The sequence below is a fragment of the Bos grunniens genome, chromosome 18 (assembly GCF_055505025.1).
Source record: "Bos grunniens cultivar Pamir isolate PY7600 chromosome 18, Bosgru_T2T1.0, whole genome shotgun sequence".
Classification (NCBI taxonomy): Eukaryota; Metazoa; Chordata; class Mammalia; order Artiodactyla; family Bovidae; genus Bos; species Bos grunniens.
Genome location: NC_141182.1, coordinates 57,620,237 through 57,640,180, shown reverse-complemented (window position 1 = coordinate 57,640,180; position 19,944 = coordinate 57,620,237). Strand labels below are relative to the sequence as shown.

General features: G+C 42.8%; 1 protein-coding gene and 2 long non-coding RNA genes across 3 annotated transcripts; 1 reads left to right on the top strand and 2 right to left on the bottom strand.

Moving 5' to 3' along the window:
* Nucleotides 1-3,078: 3,078 nt before the first annotated feature.
* Nucleotides 3,079-4,994, bottom strand: LOC147354348 (uncharacterized). The gene has a single exon (XM_086353860.1). It carries the CDS (start codon nucleotides 4,859-4,861, stop codon nucleotides 3,218-3,220), a length of 1,644 nt encoding a protein of 547 aa, XP_086209986.1. The 5' UTR covers nucleotides 4,862-4,994; the 3' UTR covers nucleotides 3,079-3,217.
* Nucleotides 4,995-6,495, bottom strand: LOC147354347 (uncharacterized). Its single transcript, XR_015146361.1, has 2 exons — nucleotides 6,432-6,495; nucleotides 4,995-5,216 (listed from the first exon to the last, which is right to left on the bottom strand). It is a non-coding gene; the product is annotated as an uncharacterized LOC147354347 (long non-coding RNA).
* Nucleotides 6,496-14,776: 8,281 nt separating this feature from the next.
* Nucleotides 14,777-18,727, top strand: LOC147354346 (uncharacterized). The gene is made up of 2 exons (XR_015146372.1): nucleotides 14,777-15,122; nucleotides 18,061-18,727. It is a non-coding gene; the product is annotated as an uncharacterized LOC147354346 (long non-coding RNA).
* The last annotated feature ends 1,217 nt before the right edge of the window (nucleotides 18,728-19,944 follow it).

Here is a 19,944-nt window from a genome sequence, read left to right as displayed (position 1 = left end):
TTTAGGCAAGCGGTTCTCATCTGGGGTCCCAGGAGGATCCTCTTCGCAAACTCCGGCTCCTGGTCCTGGAGGAGCATCAGCGCTGCTTGTCTTCCTGCTCCAGGCGAGGCCCGGGCTGAACACGGGGCTTCGGGCGCGTCTGTGAGAGCTCAGAGCCAGCTTCAGGCCGGGACGGGCGGCGGGGTCTGCTGTTCTGGGGTCGGCAGGGGACGTCAGTGCCGCTCACCTCTCCCGTGTTGGCAGAATCCGGGGAGAGAACCCGTGTGGACAGCAAAGGAAAACTTGACGTGCGTCTCCGGGAGGAGCTGATCGTCCTGAGTCTCTCCTGAGACGAAGGACAGCAGAGGTGGGCCCTCTCAGCATTTCAAGCTCCTTCTGCCTGTGGGCGTGTTGCGAGCAGGCGAAGACGCTGTGCTGACGCCTTGGAAGGTGTTATCTCATGATGCTTCCCATGACCTTGAGAAGAAAACGACCCAGGGCAGGAGGAAAAGAGGAGGAAATGGCAGCTTCTCGGGTAAATGTCTGGATCAGAGGCTATGTCTGCTTTTCCTCCTGAAATGCCCTGGATTAACAGTTTACAAACCTTTCATTCTCTGCTTCTGATGTTGCCTATTGACGTGGTTTTCAACTGCTAATTTTTTCCCCTTTTATTCTGATGATGTTCAAGATCAGAGCTTTAGAATGTTTCTCCCTCACGTCCCAGAGCCTTTTCTCAGGTGTCTGTCAGCATCAAGGCTGCCTGGAGAACTTGAAGCATTCTCACCAAAAGGTAATGACTTTCCTTGTGGCTAAGAATCCTCCTGCCAATGCAGGGGACACGGGTTCCATGCCCGGCCCGGGAAGATCCCACGGGCCGCGGAGCAACTAAGCCCATACCCACAAGTACTGAGCCTGCGCTCTGGAGCCCGGGAGCCGCAACTACGGAAGTGTGTGCCCTGGAGCCCACGTGGCACAACGAGAGAAGCCCCCGTGGCACAACGAGGGAAGCCCCCGCAGTGAAAAGCCCGCACAGCAACCAAGACCTGGCACAGCCAGAAATAAATGAGTAAGTAAAAACAGAAGGGCCTGGGATTTAGGAAGACTGCTGGTGACCAGGGCTGCTGGGGAAGACCTATGAGGAATTTACATTTGCTTATGAACTTGCAGGCTGTTATCTAGCACGTGTGCTTATGAGAATAACTGGTGTCAAAGCAAGGCACCCATGGGCTTCTGGTCCATACACATGATGCCAAGGCAGCAATATCATGGAGCACTGTAGATAACTCTCAGCAATACTCCTATGCAATCCATATTGTAACCATCATAATGTCCCAGTAGTTAAAAATGAGGAAATGACATACTGTACCATTTATGAAAAATATGATCTCAAGTTATTTGCGGGGTATGGCCAGTAGAAGAAGGGAATTACTGTGAGATGTCATTCTCTGTGCATCCTATGTCACTTCAGATGTGTCCAACCCTTTGTGACCACATGGACGGTAGCCTGCCAGACTTCTCTGTCCCTGTCTTCTCCAGGGAAGAATATTGGAATGGGTTGCCCTGCCCTCCTCCAGGGCATCTTCTGGACCCAGGGATCGAACCAGCGTCTCTTATGTCTCTTGCACTGGCAGACAAATTCTTTACCACTGGCACTACCTGGGAAGCCCCATGAGATGTCATCCTACTGTGTTACAGATACTTTCTAGTCACCATCAGTTAATGACGACTTAAAAAACCCCAGGGGGATGATAATGCTTGTGTTAATGTTAACATTGGTGGTGGAATAGGTATGTGCATGCTCAGTTGTGTCTGACTCTTTGCAACCCCATGACTGGAGCCCACCAGCCTCCTCTGTCAATGGGATTTCCCATGGCAAAAATACTGGAGTGGGTTGCCATTTCCTTCTCCAGGGTATCTTCCCGACCCAGGGATCAAACCTACACCACCTGTGTCTCCTGCATTGGCAGGCAGGTTCTTTACCACTGAACCACCTGGAAGCTTGTTACTGATGAGAACACTTCTTCAAATATACATCAAGTTTAATATATGAAAAGCCGTTCACTTTTATTGATTAACATAGAGTAAGTTCACACATAATCTAAATAAAACTTTCCAAAGTTTACTCTATAATCTTTGATCAAAATACAGATTACAAGCATTTGGAAACATTCTTGTTCTTGTGATACAGTGGTCAGAGAAATGTGATATTTATGGTTTACAAAACAGAGAGAGCAGTTATTTAGTAAACAAGGATGTACATTAATTACATCACCTTTCAGGAAAAGGTTACATGTATTTTTCTTGGGTATCTGTGAAGATTTCCTGATTGTTACCATGTCAACTAAAATTCATGACTTCTAGTTATTGCTGTTATAAAAATACATCAGGATTTCAGTGAGCTGCCATCTTTATATCCATAAAAAACCATTGGCACAACTATTTAAAATTTCGACTCTCTGTCTTACTTTAATACAAAGAATTATTCTCTGAACACTTACCTAGCGGTGACATAGAGGGATGCTTTAAACAATGACAATCATCACCTCCATTTAGACTTCCACTGTACATTTCACATTAGAGGATCCTTAATAGTACATAAAAAAGTAGATAAAAATTATTTCCACCTATTATAGAAGGGTTTTAACTTTGAGGCAGCAAAGATCAAGAATATTAGTTTTAAAAAAGCATATTCACATACACACTAAAGGTATAGCACATAGTAATTTGAATGTTGAGTTATATTAAATTTCACTTTCACATACTGTCAATATGAATAAGGATACAATGATAATAATTATGTTGTCCAACATCTCTTGCCTTGATCCTATGGTCCAAGTAACAAATAATTTTTCTAAGTGTTTTAACTTTGGATCATTTTCTATAATATCCTGATTTAAAGTAATACCAGAAAAGGGTTATTGACTGAATGCTATCTTTGATGAATTCTCTGATATTTATTTAGACCTGAGTTTTTAAATTCATTTTGTACATTTTTTATAGCATTAAGTGTTCTTCCCAGTATGAACTCTCTGGCATTCTCTGATGTGTATGCTTAGGACAAACCTCTTTCATCACTTACTACGTTTGTAGGGTCTCTCTCCAGCACACGCTCTCTGATGCTGAGTGAGGTGACAGCTCACTTCAAGGCTTTGTCATATTATTTATATTTGTAAGACTACTTGGCAGTATGAATTATTTTGTGGCAAGTAAGATTTGAGAGGCAATTAAAAGCTTTGCCTCATTCTTTACATTTGTATGGTTTCTCCCCTGTATGAATTCGCCTATGTCGACTAAGGTTTGAACTCTGATTAAAGGCTTTGCCACATTCTGTACATTTATAAGGCTTCTCTCCAGTATGAATTCGCTGATGTTTAGTAAGTGTTGAGTTTCGATTAAAAGCTTTGCCACATTCTGTACATTTATAAGGCTTCTCTCCAGTATGAATTCGCTGATGTTTAGTAAGTGCTGAGTTTTGATTAAAGGCTTTGCCACATTCTGTACATTTATAAGGCTTCTCTCCTGTATGAATTTGCTGATGTTGAGTAAGTGTTGAGTTTCGATTAAAGGCTTTGCCACATTCTGTACATTTATAAGGCTTCTCTCCTGTATGAATTCGCTGGTGTTGAGTAAGGGTTGAGTTTTGATTAAAGGCTTTGCCACATTCTGTACATTTGTATAGTTTCTTCCCAGCATGAATTCTCTGATGACGGGTAAGGTTTGAGTGATGATTAAAGGCTTTGTTACATTCTGTACATTTATAAGGCTTCTCCCCAGTATGAATTCGCTGATGCACAGTGAGATATGAGCAACTATTAAAGGCTTTCCCACATTCTCTGCATGTGTGAGGCTTCTCCCCAGTATGAATTCTCTGATGCTGATTAAGATTTGAGCAACTGATAAAAGCTTTGCCACATTCTTTACACTTGTATGGTTTCTCCCCAGTATGGATTCGCTGATGTTGATTAAGTCTTGCACGTCGGTTAAAGGCTTTCCCACAATTCTGACATTTATATGGTTTCTCCCCAGTATGGATTTGCCTATGTTGATTAAGGTTTGAGCTCTGATTAAAGGCTTTGCCACATTCTGGACATTTGTAAGTCTTCTGTGCAGTATGAATAGTGAGATGTTGAGTAAGGCTTGAGGGCTTGCTGAAGGTTGTGCCACATTCTGCACATTGGTTAGGTTTCCCTCCGGTGTGGATTTTCCTGTGTCTATTTAGATTTGATAATTGAGGAAAGACTTTCCCACATTTATTCCACTTGCAGTGTTTCTCCTTAGCATGAATACTCAGATGTTGAGTAAGTTCTGATGACTGGTTAGAAACTTGACCACATTCACTAAATTTGTAATTATTCTCTTCAATATGTATATTCCCATCTGTAATAAGATTTGAGCTTTGATAAAAGACATTTCTACATTCATCACTGTGGTTCTCTGAACATAGAGTTCTCTGATGATTCATGAGACCTGAGTCTTGGTCAAAGTGATTCCCAGGTTCAAGGCATGGGTAGATTCCGGCTCCATCATAAATACTGTTGTAATTATTGAAGCTGGAGCTCTCGCTTAAGGCCTCACTCGTGGGATTACACATGGAAGGTTGTTCCGCATTATCTGTACTATGATACCCATTGAATGACGGCAGCTGGATAAAGACTGTCTCATTATTATTGACATTACAGATATTGGAATAGGGAGAAAATGTTTCTTGGTGGAAAAATAATGAGCCTTCACTAAAGGATCTCTCAAACTGATCATAGTGAGATTTTCTTCCTTCATTTTCAAATCTCTGGCTCTCAGACATGTATGACTGACTGTTTAATTCAAAGCTATATTCATACTGGTTTGAGTGATTATTTGTAGCATAGACTAGATGACTTTCCATGTTTTCAAAATTTCACACCAGAGAATATGTTTTTTTTTTTAAATCATGTGGGTTCTTGCTTACAAAAACATATTTTTCTGCAGAACTTATTGACTTCAAATGGAATTTTCCCCAAGTTGATGCATATCCTCAATTTCTTTTGGCAATCATGTTTTCATCATGAATAATTGTCCTGATTTGGTTACATCTAAAACAACATCCTTTTGGCCCTTCACAGCCCCCCTTACTTTCCCAGTCTTTCATTAAGTACACATTTCCAAGCTGAGAGCTCTCAGAATTTCTGAGCACATTACACATGAATCTCCTATGCACGGCTTCTTTGGGAACAAACCCTGGGTGTCATGAGAAGATATCGCTGAAAGATAACAAATAACGAAGATCCCACTTAGTACCTTGAGTGAATATGCTTTACAGTTGTACACAATATTGACAAACCCTTAGCTATATTAATAAGAGGTGAGATGCAAAGAAGATCAGAAGTAAAAATAATGCACTGTATATATTACATGGAAGAAAAGGTAATTCTATCAGGTTATGATGACTGATACTATACCAAAAAGTTGAATACCTCCAAGGAAGATTCAATTTTGAGAAACACAGAACACCTTAGATGTTAGCATGAGTGAATTAAAAAATTATAACACATCTACAACTATTAATAAGAGTAAAAAAGTAATTTAAAAAAATCCCTGGAGTAGATGAGTTAACTGGAAAATTCCAACAACATTTCAAGAAAAATAAATATCAATTCTCCATAAGGGATCACCATGTACACACTGCTATATTTAAAATGGAGAGCCAGCAAGGTCCTACTGTCCTGCACAGGGAGCTCTGCTCAATGTTACGTGGCTGCCTGGATGGGAGGGGAGTTTGGGGGAGAACGGACACATGTGTATGGACGGCTGAGGCCCTCTGCTACCCACCTGAAACTATCACAACATTGTTAACCGGTTATGCTCCAATACAAAATAAAAGAACAGTAAAAAATATTTCTGTGAGTTAATAGATATATTAAATGGTTTTAGCACTGATGAGTTGGGGTAAATGCACTTAAAAATGTCTAAAATTTGATTATAGAAGAAAAAATTGGGAGGCAGAAATTGGGGATTACATTTTATGATTTCAGGGACTGAGTATGAACTTCAGAGAGCCATGTTTGAAGTTTCCATTGGAGATTAGAAAGCAGGAAGCATATACCTGCTCCAAGTATTTCTGGAATTTTGTCAACTAATCCCAGATCTCCACAACTCTTTTCTGACTTGAGGCAGAGACGAAAATTTGGAAAGGCCTTAAGGCAGAGTTTGTCAGAACTGTTAGCAGCTTTTCCTAGGTCCCCCAAAGCACCGAGAGTATGCAGGTCCTCATAGACCAGGAGGAAGGTTTTGGCTCTCAGTGAAACTGAGGGAAAACCCACTGGAGCTGAAGAAGATGGAGATGAAACAGCAGAAGAACGGGGCCGGTCATGTCCCTCTTTGGCAGACATAAACCCAGGCTTCTCATTCTAGTGAAGCAGGCCTCCCCAAACCATCTGAACACGTCTGGCTTCCTCTGTGGTCTTTGGACCTCTCACCTGTGTCATCCGCTTCATTCATTCACACCTAGCACCGGGATTCTTCCTTTCCTCCAAAGGGGACCTGCTCATTAGAAAAATGAACATAATTAGGACTTTGGGTTTAACATATACACTCTAGTATACACAAAAATAACCAACAAGGATCTGCTGCATAGCACAGGGAACTACTCTCAATATTCGTAATAACCTATAAGCGAAAAGGGTCTGACTTGACTGATGGAAACCTCTCCTTAGAAAACTCAGTATCTCTCCTGAACACTGTTGCGTGTTCACATTTCAAAGCCAACTAGCAGCAAAGAGACACTAGGAGGAAATGGAGTTTCCACCTTAGCTGTGTTGGATTGTGCACCTCCCTCACTACATCTTGCCAGGATTTTATTAAAGATAAAGAGACAAAAATGGAACTTGATGGTGTGGGAATCTAGCAGAAAACACCCGAATTCGTGACCATCAGGTGTTATGGGATAAACTGGTGTCACGTGCGAGAAACACTCAAGAAGACACGTGGTCACTGCTCAGGTACTTTCGGCAAAAATAAGGAAATGTCAATGTATCTTGAAAAAATTTCACTTTTCTGCATTTTTACTCCAAAAATACCTCCCCAGTTCTGCATCCCTAACAGCACATTTAAATAATAGACCTTTCTTACCAATGCAGAGAATAGTCAGATTTTTGTCAAAAGTCTCTAAGGAACTCTAGACCATTAAGGTCATCCTGTTTCAGTTCATTGCAGTCCCTCTGTCCTGTCTGACTCATTGCGACCCCACCCCATCCCAACAGAAGTTCTGCACATCAATGCCTTCCCTTGTCGGTCTTTCGAAAAGGGAATATTTTGAAAAACTGAAAGTTGTTCATTCACACTGGGAATGCTTCATGCCCTGTAGGGAGCCTGGAGGCAGACAAGGAGAAGAGGCTCATGGAGAGAGAAGAGCCTGATTGTGACCCATAAAAATAAAAGAAAAAACAGTATTTAATAGTCAAAAACCACCTCACCAGGCAAGAATATCAGAAAAAGAGAATTAAAGAGTTGTATGTTTTCAATCCAGGGTATTTAAGGAGGATAAAGCAGACACAGGCTCTAACCTGGATCAGGACATTCACCTGAGAAGCTGCCATTTCCTCCTCTTCTTCCTGCTGCCCTGGGTCGTTTTCGCATCAAGACTGTGGAGGAATCACCTCAGCGTCATGAGATTACACCTTCAGAGGTGCCAGCACAGCTCCTTCGCCTGCTCCCAACACCCTCACAGGCAGAAGGACCTTGAAAAGCGGGGAAACGCCAACCTCTCCTGTCCTTTGTCTCAGGAGAGATTCAGGACAATCAGCTCCTCCGTGGAGACCAATCTATCAATTTGTTGTTGTTGTCTACTCTTCTTTCTTCATATAAAGTCCCCCAAATTCTGCTAACATGGGGTGTGTGGGCTGCACTGACTTGCCCCTTTAAAGCTCATGCAGAGCAGAAGTTGTTGCCTCTGCTTGGACTGAAGCCAGGCCTCAGCTCTCACAAATGGACCAGGAGCCACGTCCTTAACCCAGGCCTCCCCTTAGAATCCCCTGGAGCACTTCCTACACGCCACACTGATGCTCCCACAGGACGGAGAGAGAACTCTGTGGGAAGGGCACCGGGGAGGTTATCGCTCACCACTGGTCACGTGACCCTGATGGGAAACAGGTGGAAAACCACTTGGCCAAAGATTCTTTCTGAACCAGTTCAGTGTATACAATTCCAGGAGGTCAGAGCCCCACTCTGAGAGGTTATGAATCTGCAGGTCTGAGGTGGGGCCATGAAATGAGTCTTCAGCAAGCTCCCTGTTTGTTCTGATGCTTCTTCCCCAAGACCCACACTCAGGAGCCCTGAGCTTCAGCCCTCACACTCAGCACAGCTGAGACCTCTCAGGAGGGAAGGGTTTAGGTCAGGAATTTCTTGGAGAGGTCAGGCTAGAACCAAGCAGAGATAGCTCCAGTACTTGGGGTTCAGGCCTTTCTAAGGGACCCTGGGTGAAGTGCTGTGGGCTCCCCAGGCTGAGCGTGGATGGGTCTATTCAAACCAAGAGGAGCAGGATTCTGGTGAGCTCTGAGGGTGTCATTGAAGGGGGGCCTGTGCAGTAGACCCTGGGGTTCAGCAAGACTGCTGGTCTCAAGGAACGGGGTCATCTAGTGGAGGTGCTCACAGGACTGGCTGGTGTGAGTTCAAGGACCTGCAGGCTGCCTGGTCCCCAGACAGACGCTGAGGCAGCAACAGCACGGAGCAGTCAGGGAGGCTCTCAACAGTACTCTGTATGGTCCTTCTTATTAGAACCATCACAGCGTCCCTGCAGTTACAGAGAGGGGGCGGGGGAAGGTACATTGTAGAAATTATGGAAAATATGTGACATTATTTGAGGATTAAGGCCAGTAAGGAAACTAATTTTTACAGATGCCATCCCTCTGTGCTACCTAATGGTTTATTGTCACAATCGCTCCCCCGTAGCCTTAAAGAAGGTGGGAGAGGTTAATGTTGGTGGTGCATTAACCATTCATTACACATCAACTTTATCACCAGAAACCATTCAATTTTATTAATTAACATATATGAATATCACACATTGAATAAAACCTGTTACAATCCACTGTGTGACCTTAATTAAAATACAGATTTACAAGCATAGACAACAATATTCATTTGTCTGCTACAGTGATCCGAGAATTGTGACTTCTATGGTTACAAAATGGAGGCTAATCATTTAATAAACAAGATGTAACTAGCTACATGACTTTTCTGGGAAGGCTTTCGCATACTATGGTATCAGAGATGTCGTTATCCCAAGCATGTCAACTAATATTCATGACTTCAGTTGATATGATAAAGATACATTAAGATTCCAGTGAACTCTCATTATCTTATCCTTAATAAGCAAATGACATAACTATTGAAAATTTAGAATTTTGTCTTACTTTGATACATAGAATTAGTTCCTGAACACTTACATCATGGTGACCTATAGGGATGTTTCACATGAATGACAAACACCGCCATTTAGATGTTCAGTGTACACATTACATTGCAGTTAATCTTCTAATGGAGAATAAATATAAATGACTTCTCCCTAGGATAGAAGGGGTTCTTTTATCTTTGAGGCAGCAACCTTCACAAATGTAACTTCAAATACATTAGAAACAAAGCATAGCATGGAATAATTTGAGAGTTGCATTACATTCATTTTGGTTTTCAAATAATCTCAAATCATGTTGATAGAACCAGAATACATTGCTAATAATTATACCTTTCTAAACACCAACCGTCTAGTCAAGGCTATGGTTTTTCCAGTGGTCATGCATGGATTGAGAGTTGTATTATAAAGAAAGCTGAGCGTAGAAGAATCGATGCTTTTGAACTGTGGTGTTGGAGAAGACTCTTTGAGAGTCCTTTGGACTGCAAGGAGATCCAACCAGTCCATCCTAAAGGAGATCAGTCTTGGGTGTTCATTGGAAGGACTGATGTTGAAGCTGAAACTCCAATACTTTGGCCACCTGATGCGGAGAGCTGACTTATTTGAAAAGACCCTGATGCTGGGAAAGATTGAGGGCAGGAGGAGAAGGGGACGACAGAGGATGAGATGGTTGGAAGGCATCACCAGCTCAATGGACATGGGTTTGGGTGGACTCCGGGAGTTGGTGATGGACAGGGAGGCCTGGCGTGCTGCGGTTCATGGGGTTGGAAAGAGTTGGACATGACTGAGTGACTGAACTGAACTGAACTGAAACACCAATCTTTTGTCTGGTGATGCAGAGCAACATATCAATTTTCTATCTGTCTTAACTATGGATTACTATCTACAGTAATTCTCCTCCAGGAACTTCAGAAAAGAGGAACTGATGAAATGCTTTCTTATACATTCTTTGATATTTATTTAGATTTGATTAAAAACTTTGTTTTAACATCATTCACTTATCTTTCTTGTATAAACCCTTTCCTGTTTTCTAAACTAAATTTGGGATGAACCTCTTTCATCACTTATTACATTACTAGAGTTTCTCTCCAGTATGTACTCTGCATATACATTAAATAATCAGGGTGATGATATACAGCCTTGACATACTCCTTTCCCAATTTGGAACCAGTCTGTTGTTCCATGTCCGGTTCTAACTGTTGCTTCTTGACCTGCATACAGGTTTCTCAGGGGGCAGCTAAGGTGGTCTGGTATTCTCATCTGTTTAAGAATTTTCCACAGTTTGTTGTGATCCACACAGTCAAAGGCTTTAGTGTACTCAATAAAGCAGAAGTGGATGTTTTTCTGGAATTCCCTTTTTCTATGATCCAATGAATGTTGGCAATTTAATCTCTGATTCCTCTGCATTTTCTACATCCAGCTTGTACATCTGGAAGTTCATGGTTCACGTACAGTTGAAGGCTGGCTTGAAGGATTTTGAGCATTACCTTGCTAGCATGTGAAATGAGCGCTGTTGTGCAGTAGTTTGAGCATTCTTTGGCATTGCCCTTCTTTGGGACTGGAATGAACACTGCCCTTTTCCAGTCCTGTGGCCACTGCTGAGTTTTCCAAATTTGCTGGCATACCTAGTGCAGCACTTTCACAGCAGCATCTTTCAGGATTGAAAAATAGCTCAGCTGGAATTCCATCACCTCCACGAGCTTTGTTGGTAGTAATTCTTCCTAAGGCCCACTTGACTTCACACCCCAGGATGTCTGGCTCTAGGTGAGTGACAACACCATTGTGGTCATCCAGGTCATTAAGACCTTTTTTTGTACAGTTCTTTGGTGTATTCTGGCCACCTCTTCTTAATCTCTTCTGCTTCTGTTAGGTCCATGCCATTTCTGTCCTTTATTGAGCCCATCTTTGCATGAAATGTTCCCTTGGTATCTCTAAGTTTCTTGAAGAGACCTCTAGTCTTTCCCATTCTATTGTTTTCTTCTATTTCTTTGCATTGTTCACTTAAGAAGGCTTTCTTATCTCTCCTTGCTAGCTTTGGAACTCTGCATTCAGATGGGTATCTCTCTCCTTTTCTCCTTTGCCTTTTGCCTCTCTTCTTTTCTCAGCTATTTGTAAGGCTTCCTCAGACAACCGTTTTGCCTTTTTGCATTTCTTTTGCTTGGGGCTGGTTTTGGTCACTGCCTCCTGTACAGTGTTGTAAACCTCTGTCCATAGTTCTTCAGGCACTCTGTCTATCAGATCTAGTCCCTTGAACCTACTTGTCACTTCCACTGTATAATCATGTTGTTGTCGTTCAGTCGCTCAGCCGTGTCTGACTTTGCAACCCCATGGATTGCACCACACCAGGCTTCCCTGTACATCACCAACTCTGGAGCTTGCTCAAACATGTCCACTGACTTGGTGATGCTATCCATTATCTTGTTCTCTTTTGTCCCCTTCTCCTCCTGCCCTCAATCTTTCCCAGCATCAGGGTCTTTTCCAATGAGTCAGCTCTTCACATCAGGTGGCCAAAGTATTGGAGTTTCAGCTTCAGCATCAGTCTGTCCAGTGAATATTTGGGGCTGATTTCCTTTAGGAAGGACTGGTTGGATCTCCTTGCAGTCCAAGGGACTCTCAAGAGTCTTCTCCAACACCTCAGTTCAAAAGCATCAATTCTTCGGCACTCAGCTTTCTTTATAGTCCAACTCTCACATCCATACATGACTACTGGAAAAACCAAAGCTTTGGCTAGACAGACCTTTGTTGGCAAAGTAATGTCTCTGCTTTTTAATATGTTGTCTAGGATGGTCATAACTTTTCATCCAAGGAGCAAGTGTCTTTTAATTTCAGGGCTGCAGTCACCATCTGCAGTGATTCTGGAGCCCCCAAAATTAGTTTAGTTTTTATTTCGTTACTCTAAGAGGTGGATCCAAACGGAGTTGCTGTTTATATCAAAGCGTGTTCTGTCTATCTGTCTGTCCTACCTATATTTCCCTCAAGAGGTTGAGATTATCAGCCCTCTTTTGAGCTCTTTCATCAATTTGGAGTTTCTTTTTCTGTCTGGGTTCAGGGAGTGTGGTAATTGCATTCTCTTTTCACTTGAGAGACCTCCGCACTGTCCTACAGTCTGGCTGTTAACAATTGACATTGCCAGCATCCAACATGTAGGAGGGGTCCCTTCTCTCTACAACCCTTTCCAGCGTTTATTGGTTTTAGACTTCTTGCCAATGTCCATTCTGACCTGTGTGAGTTTTGATTGGCATTTCTCTTAAGATTTCGCCATGTTGAAATATTTTCATATGATTTTTAAAAAAACAGTGTGGGTAAAACTGACCTCTCGAGGTTGTCCCCTTGACCGACTGCCCTGTTTCAAATTCTTTTTTTAGGAATTCTTTTTTTAGGATCTCCCCAAGGACATTTGTTGAGAACAGATGTTTTTTCCTTACAGCCCCATGAAAGTGAAGTCGTTCAGTCATATCCGACTCTTTGTGACCCCATGGACTGGGGCCTACCAGGCTCCTCCGTCCATGGGACTTTCAGTCAGGAATACTGGAGTGGGTTGCCAATTCCTTCTCCAGGGTATCTTCCCGACCCAAGGATCAAACCCAGGTCTCCCGCATTGCGGGCAGACGCTTTACTGTCTGAGCTACAGAGCTCTAAGCCCCGCAAACATGATGAATATGAAGTGCCCATGAGCACAGGTTTTTCAGTCGTTACCAAAAGTGACCACAAGGTGGCAGCATTTCTTCATGCTCCACTGTTGGGTTTTTTGTTGTTTGTTTCTAGTGTTTATTTTCGGTTCGAGTAGAGTTGATTTCCGATGTGTTGTTTTAAGTCTACAGGAACTTGGTTTAGTTATGCATGAACGTATGTCTATTCTCTTTCGGGTTCTTTTCCTATATTGGTTCTCTCGGTGTGTTCAGTAGACTTCCCTGTGCTATTCCGTTATTTTGGATTATCTATCTGATAATAAGCAGTGAGTATGTTAATCCCAACCTCTTAATGTCTTCCTTCCCCTACCTTTAAAAAAAAATCGTGAGTGAGTTTTCTGTGAGCCTGTTTCTGTTTATAAATTAGTTCATTTAATGAATTTATAGATTCCCCCCGTAAGTGATGTATTTCTCTCCTTCTCTAATTGACGTCACTCAGTATAATAAATCTCTCGGTCCATCCATGCTGCTGCCTGTGGCAGTTTTTCGTTCTGCTGATGGCTGAGTGTATTCGGTGTACAAATGAACCGTTTTCTCTTCATTTCTCTATTGATGGACATTTTGGTTGATGCTCTGTCTTGGGTATTGTCAGTAGTGCTGCCCTGAAGAGAGGGGTGCATGTATCATTTTAAATTAATGTTCTTTCCGGATCTAACCAAGGAGTGGGCTTGCCGGATCGTGTACTAAGTCTATGGTTAGTGTTTAAAGGAATGCCCATACTGTTGTCTTTCCTGGCCGCACCCGCCCATTTCCACTCCTGCCCACAGTGTAGGAGGATTCCCTGTTCCCCTCGCCCTCGGCAGCGTTTAATCCTTGTAGATCTTTTGGGGGATGGCTGTTCTGAGGGGTGTGAGGTGATACGGTGGCCCAGTTTTGATTTGCATTTCTCCAATAGTTAGTGATGCTAAGCATCTTTTCAGGTGCTTTATATGGCCACCTGGATGTCTTCTTTGGACAAATGCCCATTTAGATCTTTGGTCCATTTTTGCTAATGGGATGATTTTTTTAAATATATATACATTGAGCTGCATGAGCTGTTTTCATATTTTGGAGATAAATTCCTTGTTTCTAAATTCATTTCCAAACTTTTTTTCCCCCATTCCGAGGGTTTCTTTTTTTTAGTTTGGTTTACAGTTTTCCTTCCAGTGCAGAAGTTTTTGAGGTTCGAGAAACTCAACAAAACCTCAAAAGCTTTTGAGGTTAGAGAAAATCAACTCTTTGGTTGAGTTTTAATTTTTCATTATTCTAAAAGTGGATCCAAAAGGGTTTGCTATGGTTTATGTCAAAGCTTGTTCTTCCTGTAATTTCCTCAAGAGGTTTAGAGTAATTGTCCCTCCATTAAGCTCTTTAATTGGTTTGAAGTTACTTTCTCTGTATGAGGATAGGGAATGTCACAATTTCATTCGCTGTTATCTTGTTATCTTGTTACCCTCTCCTCTGAATGGACTGTTAACAATTTAACTTGGTAGCATCCGTGCAGGAGAATTAATTCCCTTTTCTCCAAAACCTTCCAGCATTTATTGTTTGTAGACTTTTTGACAAAGGTCATTTTTGACCAGTGTGAGGCAGTACCTCATAGTTTTGATTTGCATTTTGGTAAGATTGCAGGGTGTGGAGGCTTTTCATGGGATTAAAAAAAAAAAAACAAAAAAACAGTGTGAGTAAAACTAATATATCGAGATTGGCCTCTTGACAGTCTGCCCTCTCTTTTGAATTCTTTTTCCAGGACCCACCCGAGGACATTTATTGAGGACGGGTATTTTTTTCATTAAATCCCTGCTGCTGCTGCTGCTAAGTCGCTTCAGTCGTGTCTGACTCTGTGCGACCCCAGAGACGGCAGCCCACCAGGCTCCCCCGTCCCTGGGATTCTCCAGGCAAGAACACTGGAGTGGGTTGCCATTTCCTTCTCCAATGCATGAAAGTGAAAAGTCAAAGTGAAGTCGCTCAGTCGTGTCCGACTCTTCGCGACCCCGTGGACTGCAGCCTACCAGGCTCCTCCGTCCATGGGATTTTCCAGGCAAGAGTACTGGAGTCGGGTGCCATCGCCTTCTCCGTAAATCCCTGCAAGCCTGGTAAATAACCAAGTGCCCATCCGCCCAGGTTTTTCAGTTGCTGTTACCAGACGTGGCCACAAGGCGGCAGCATTTCTTCATGCTCCGCTTTTGGTTCGACTTTAGTGTTTATTTTCTGTTGGAATACAGTTGATACCTGTTGGGCTTGTTTTAGGTTTACAAGAACTTGATTCAGTTATACATAAATGTATGTCTATTCTCTTATTTGTAGGGGTCTTTTCCCATATAGGTTCTTTCAGTGTTTTCAGTACACTTTCCTGTGCTATTCAGTAGGTTTTTTGGGATTATCTGATAGTAAGTAGTATGTATGTTAATTCCAACTATTTAATGTCTCCCTACCCTTCCCTTTTTTGAAATAATCATAGGTGAGTTTTATTAGTCTGAGTCTATTTCTGTTTATAAATCTGTTCACTTGAAAGAACTTACAGATTGCACCTGTAACTGATGTAATATTTCTCTTTCCCTGACTTCTCTGAGTAGGATAAACCTCTTGGTCCATCTATGCGGCAGTTAATGGCATTATTTTTGTTGTTGTTCTTTTTGATGGCTGAGTGTATTCCAGCGTCTAGATGGATCAGTTCCTGTTCATTTCTCTCTGTTGATGGACACTTTGGTTGAAGCTCTGTCTTGGAACTTGTGACTAGTGCTGCCATGAAAACAGAGGAGCAAGTATCACTTTAAATTATGATTTTATCCAGATCTGAGGGAAGGAGTGGGCTTGCTTCATCAGGTGGTAACTATATTTAATGTTTTAAGGAATCTCCATACTGTGTTTCTTGTGGCTGCACCCACCCATTTCCATCCCCGCCCACAGTGTAGGTTTCCCTGTTCCCCTCAGCCTCTGAACCATTGAATCTTTGTAGATCTTTTGGAGGATGGTCATTCTGAGGGGGTGAACTGATACCTTGTTGCAGTTTGATTGGCATTTCTCTAACAGTGATGCTGAGCATCTTTTCATAGGCTTTGTGGCCATCTCGATGCCGCCTTTCAAGATACATCCATTTAGATCTTTGGCCAGTTTTTTCTCTTGGGTTGATTGTATTTTGCTGTTGAGCTGCAGGAGCTGTTTGCATGTTTTGGAGATGAATACGTTGCTTTTAAATTCGGTTGCATTTTCCCCCTGACGTTCAGAGTTGTCTTTTTCTTTCGTTTTGAGTTTCCCTTGCTGTGCAAAAGCTTTTGACGTTAATGAAGTCCCTTTTGTTGAGTCTTATTTTTCATTATACTAAAAGTGGATCCAAAAACAATTTGCTGAGATTTGTGTCAAACCGTGTTCTGCCTATATTTTCCTTAAGAGGGTTAGAGTAATCGTCCCTCAGTTTAGTTCTTTAATGGATTTGAAATGTCTTTTTCTGTAATTGGTTAGGGACTGTGAATTTCATCATTTTTCACTTGTTGAAGGAACCTCCACCCTCTCCTCCACACTGGTTGTTAGCAATTTACTTTGCCAGCATCAGTGTAGAAAGGTTCCCTTTATTCCACAACCGCTCCAGCATTTACTGTTCGTAGACTTTTTGACAAAGGCCATTTAACCAATGTGAGGTGATACTTCCTTGTAGTTTTGATCTGGGTTTTTTATAAGAGTTCATGATGTGAAGGCCGTTCATGTGATTTTTTTAAAAAACCAGTGTGAGTAAAACTGACCTCTCAAAGTTGGCCTCTGGACCGTCTGCTCTGCTTTAAATTCTTTTTCCAGGACCTACTCGAGGGCATTAGTTAAGGACAGGTGTTTTTTCCTTACATCCGAGCAGGCCTGCTGAATATTATTAAGTGCCCATCAGCGCAGGTTTTTCAGTTGATGTTACCTAAAGCGGCCACAAGGTGGCAGCATTTCTTCATGCCCACCAGAGCCTTAGGGCAAGTCCTGTTCTGGGTTGTTAATTAGAATGGATCCACCCAAGGCTGTGTCTCCTTCCTTCTTCTCTCTGAGCCTTTATCCCCCGACAGATCTCAACGATTGCCACACCACTCTGCAGAAGGAGCTGTCCTCTCAGTGGGGTGACCCTAAGGAAGGAGGCTGGAGGTGGGAACCCTGCCACCAGGAGACAGGGAGCCCACAGCACGTTGCAAAGCTCTTCCAGCCCAGAGACCCCACCATCCTTTGGGGGCGCTAGGGTTGGCTCTGCTGCAGGAGGGTCCCCTGGATCTGCAGATTGTGGGCTTATGCAGAGGGGAACAGGCAGTCCAAGTCCATGGGGGTGGGCGGGGTGGGGGGCTGTTTGCCTGGCAAACCCTCCCCAGCGCCCTCAGCCCCAGGACAGTCCCGCCTGGGGACCCAAGCTTGCTCAGACTCCTGGGATGTGACACCAGCCCAGGTCCCCAAGGCCAGAAGGGAACAGAGTCAGCAGTTCTTTTCTCTTTTTTTAAAAAAAATGTTTTTGAATTGTAGTTTACAGGTGACTTACATTGTGATGGCTTGTACAGAAACTTGATTCATTTATTCGTAGAAGTACATATATTCTTTATTGGTTTCTTTTCCCATAGAGGTTATTTCAGAGTTTTGAGAGGGTTTCTTGTGCTCTGTGGTGGGTCCTTGTGGATATTCTAGATGTATAAATAGTAGTGTGTTTATGTTATTCTCAACCTGCTAGTTTCTTTCCGCCCCACACGTTTCACTTTGGGGACTATAAATTTATTTTCTAAGTCTGTGAAGCTGTTTCTGTTTTGTAAAGAAGTTCACTTGTATCCATGTTTAGGTTCCACCTAGGAGTGGTATTATATGATATATGTTTTCTCCAAATGTAAACAAAGGCCCAGAAGGGCGTCCTGTGTGAGTGATGTAAGTCTCCTCTCACTGGGCTCTCACCCAGGACTCCGGCACTGCTTACCCGCTGTGTGGTACTTAGTCTCTGTGTTAAATAAATAAACTGCTTCTCTGTGTGCTTGCCCAGACATTCTGCCTTGTCCCTAATAGTGAACTTTGTATCTGTTTTTACAGGGTTTGCCTCTTTGAGACATTCTTGCTTTCAAGCAGAGGAAAGACCCAGGGTCACTTTGCTTCTAGCCCCTGGCCCCTGCTGGTCTGGCAGCGAGGACTGCTGGTTCTCATCCAGGCTCCCCACATTCAGTTCAGGACGGCTCACTGCTGCCTGTGAGACCACTTGGTGCTGAAACCCGAAATCCAGGAGTTCAAGGTTTGCATTAAAGCAACACTGGGATGGACATGATCGAAAGGAACATCGATGGACATGAGTTTGAGTAAACTCTGGGAGTTGGTGATGGACAGGGAGGCCGGGCGTGCTACAGTCCATGGGGTCGCAGAGTCGGACACGACTGAGCGACTGAACTGAACTGAATATTGGGAAGATAATGTTATATGTGGCCAGGACTCTCTAAGACTACACTGAATTTGATTAGGTAAATAAATTTGGTGATTAATAGTAAGCTGTGACCAGACTGGGATTTGGTTTTCTCTCCCTATTAAGAGAATAAAGTTTTCTTAGAATGTGGCTTTTGATAACAGTCTATATAAATTTCTTTGCCTTAAAGTGATTTATATTTGTTTTTAAAATCTTTGGTTACTTTGGTGAACTAAATATTATTTCACAATGATCTATGAAGATTGTGGTACATGTAGATAAAGCTAATTCTGCTTCTACAAAGAATTAACCCCTCGTTGTCAGACTTTTGTTTTCCTGATGTTCTTAGGAGTTGGCAATAGTCTCCGAAATCAAGGAATTTACAGTGGTAAACACACTGTAACTGAGTCAGGGCCACAGGAAATCCAAGATGGCCACTCAGCTCTCCCCAGCTCCCGGACAGACATCATTTATATTTGAAGGCTTCCAGCCTTTCCTGGGTACATGTTACATGTCTGATGGCCTCACAATGGGAAAAAATAGTTTAAAATGTGTTTTCCACTTGGGGTACATTTGCCACAGTCTCCAGTGATCATGGCACCCACTTCACTGGACACACCGTGCAAGCCTTAACAAAGCTTCCCAAACTTCTCAAAGCCATCACTGTCATCATCACACTCAGTCATCAGGCAGGGACACAGAACAAAGACTAATTACGTGGGGCTACATCAACTACTAAACTGATTATAACGTTCATGACCTTTGGGGTGACGCATTACTGGCTTCCACTCTTTTCAGGTATAAAGAAGCTCTTCTCCTCAAGCTACGTAAGACTTACAACAGTTTGGTAATTTACACCTCTGGGTAAAGATTCAAACATTTTTTCTTTTCTCTCTGCCTTGTCCCTCCAGAACTTAGAGACACTTGGGTTCTGAGCAGCCTTATCAGGTAAATGAAAAGACCGTCTCCTGACACATACAAGAATCTCAAAGATTTGAGATTTGGGGGACCTTTAGAATAGAGAATGGAGAAGGCGATGGCACCCCACTCCAGTCCTCTTGCCTGGAAGATCCCATGGACAGAGGAGCCTGGTAGGCTGAAGTCCATGGGGTCGCTAAGAGTCGGGCACGACTGAGCGACTTCACTTTTACTTTTCACTTTTCTGCACTGGAGAAGGAAATGGTAACCCACTCCAGTGTTCTTGCTTGGACAATCCCAGGGACGGGGGAGCCTGGTGGGCTGCCGTCTATGGGGTCGCACAGAGTCGGACACGACTGAAGCGACTTAGCAACTTAGCAACAACAAGAGAGAAAAATCCACTTAGTCAAAATCTGATGGCAAGCCTCTGGCATGACTTTCTTGGCCTTGAGAGGCCTTTTGGGAATTTTAGTCCAAGACTCCTGAGGAATTACAGCAGAGACCGTGTAGAAGAAGCTGTGTGGTCAGTACACCAAACTTATTTTTAAAACACATTAGTCTTGGCCTAGTTTAATAAAAATGGGGGTAATTTTAGGAGAAAATTT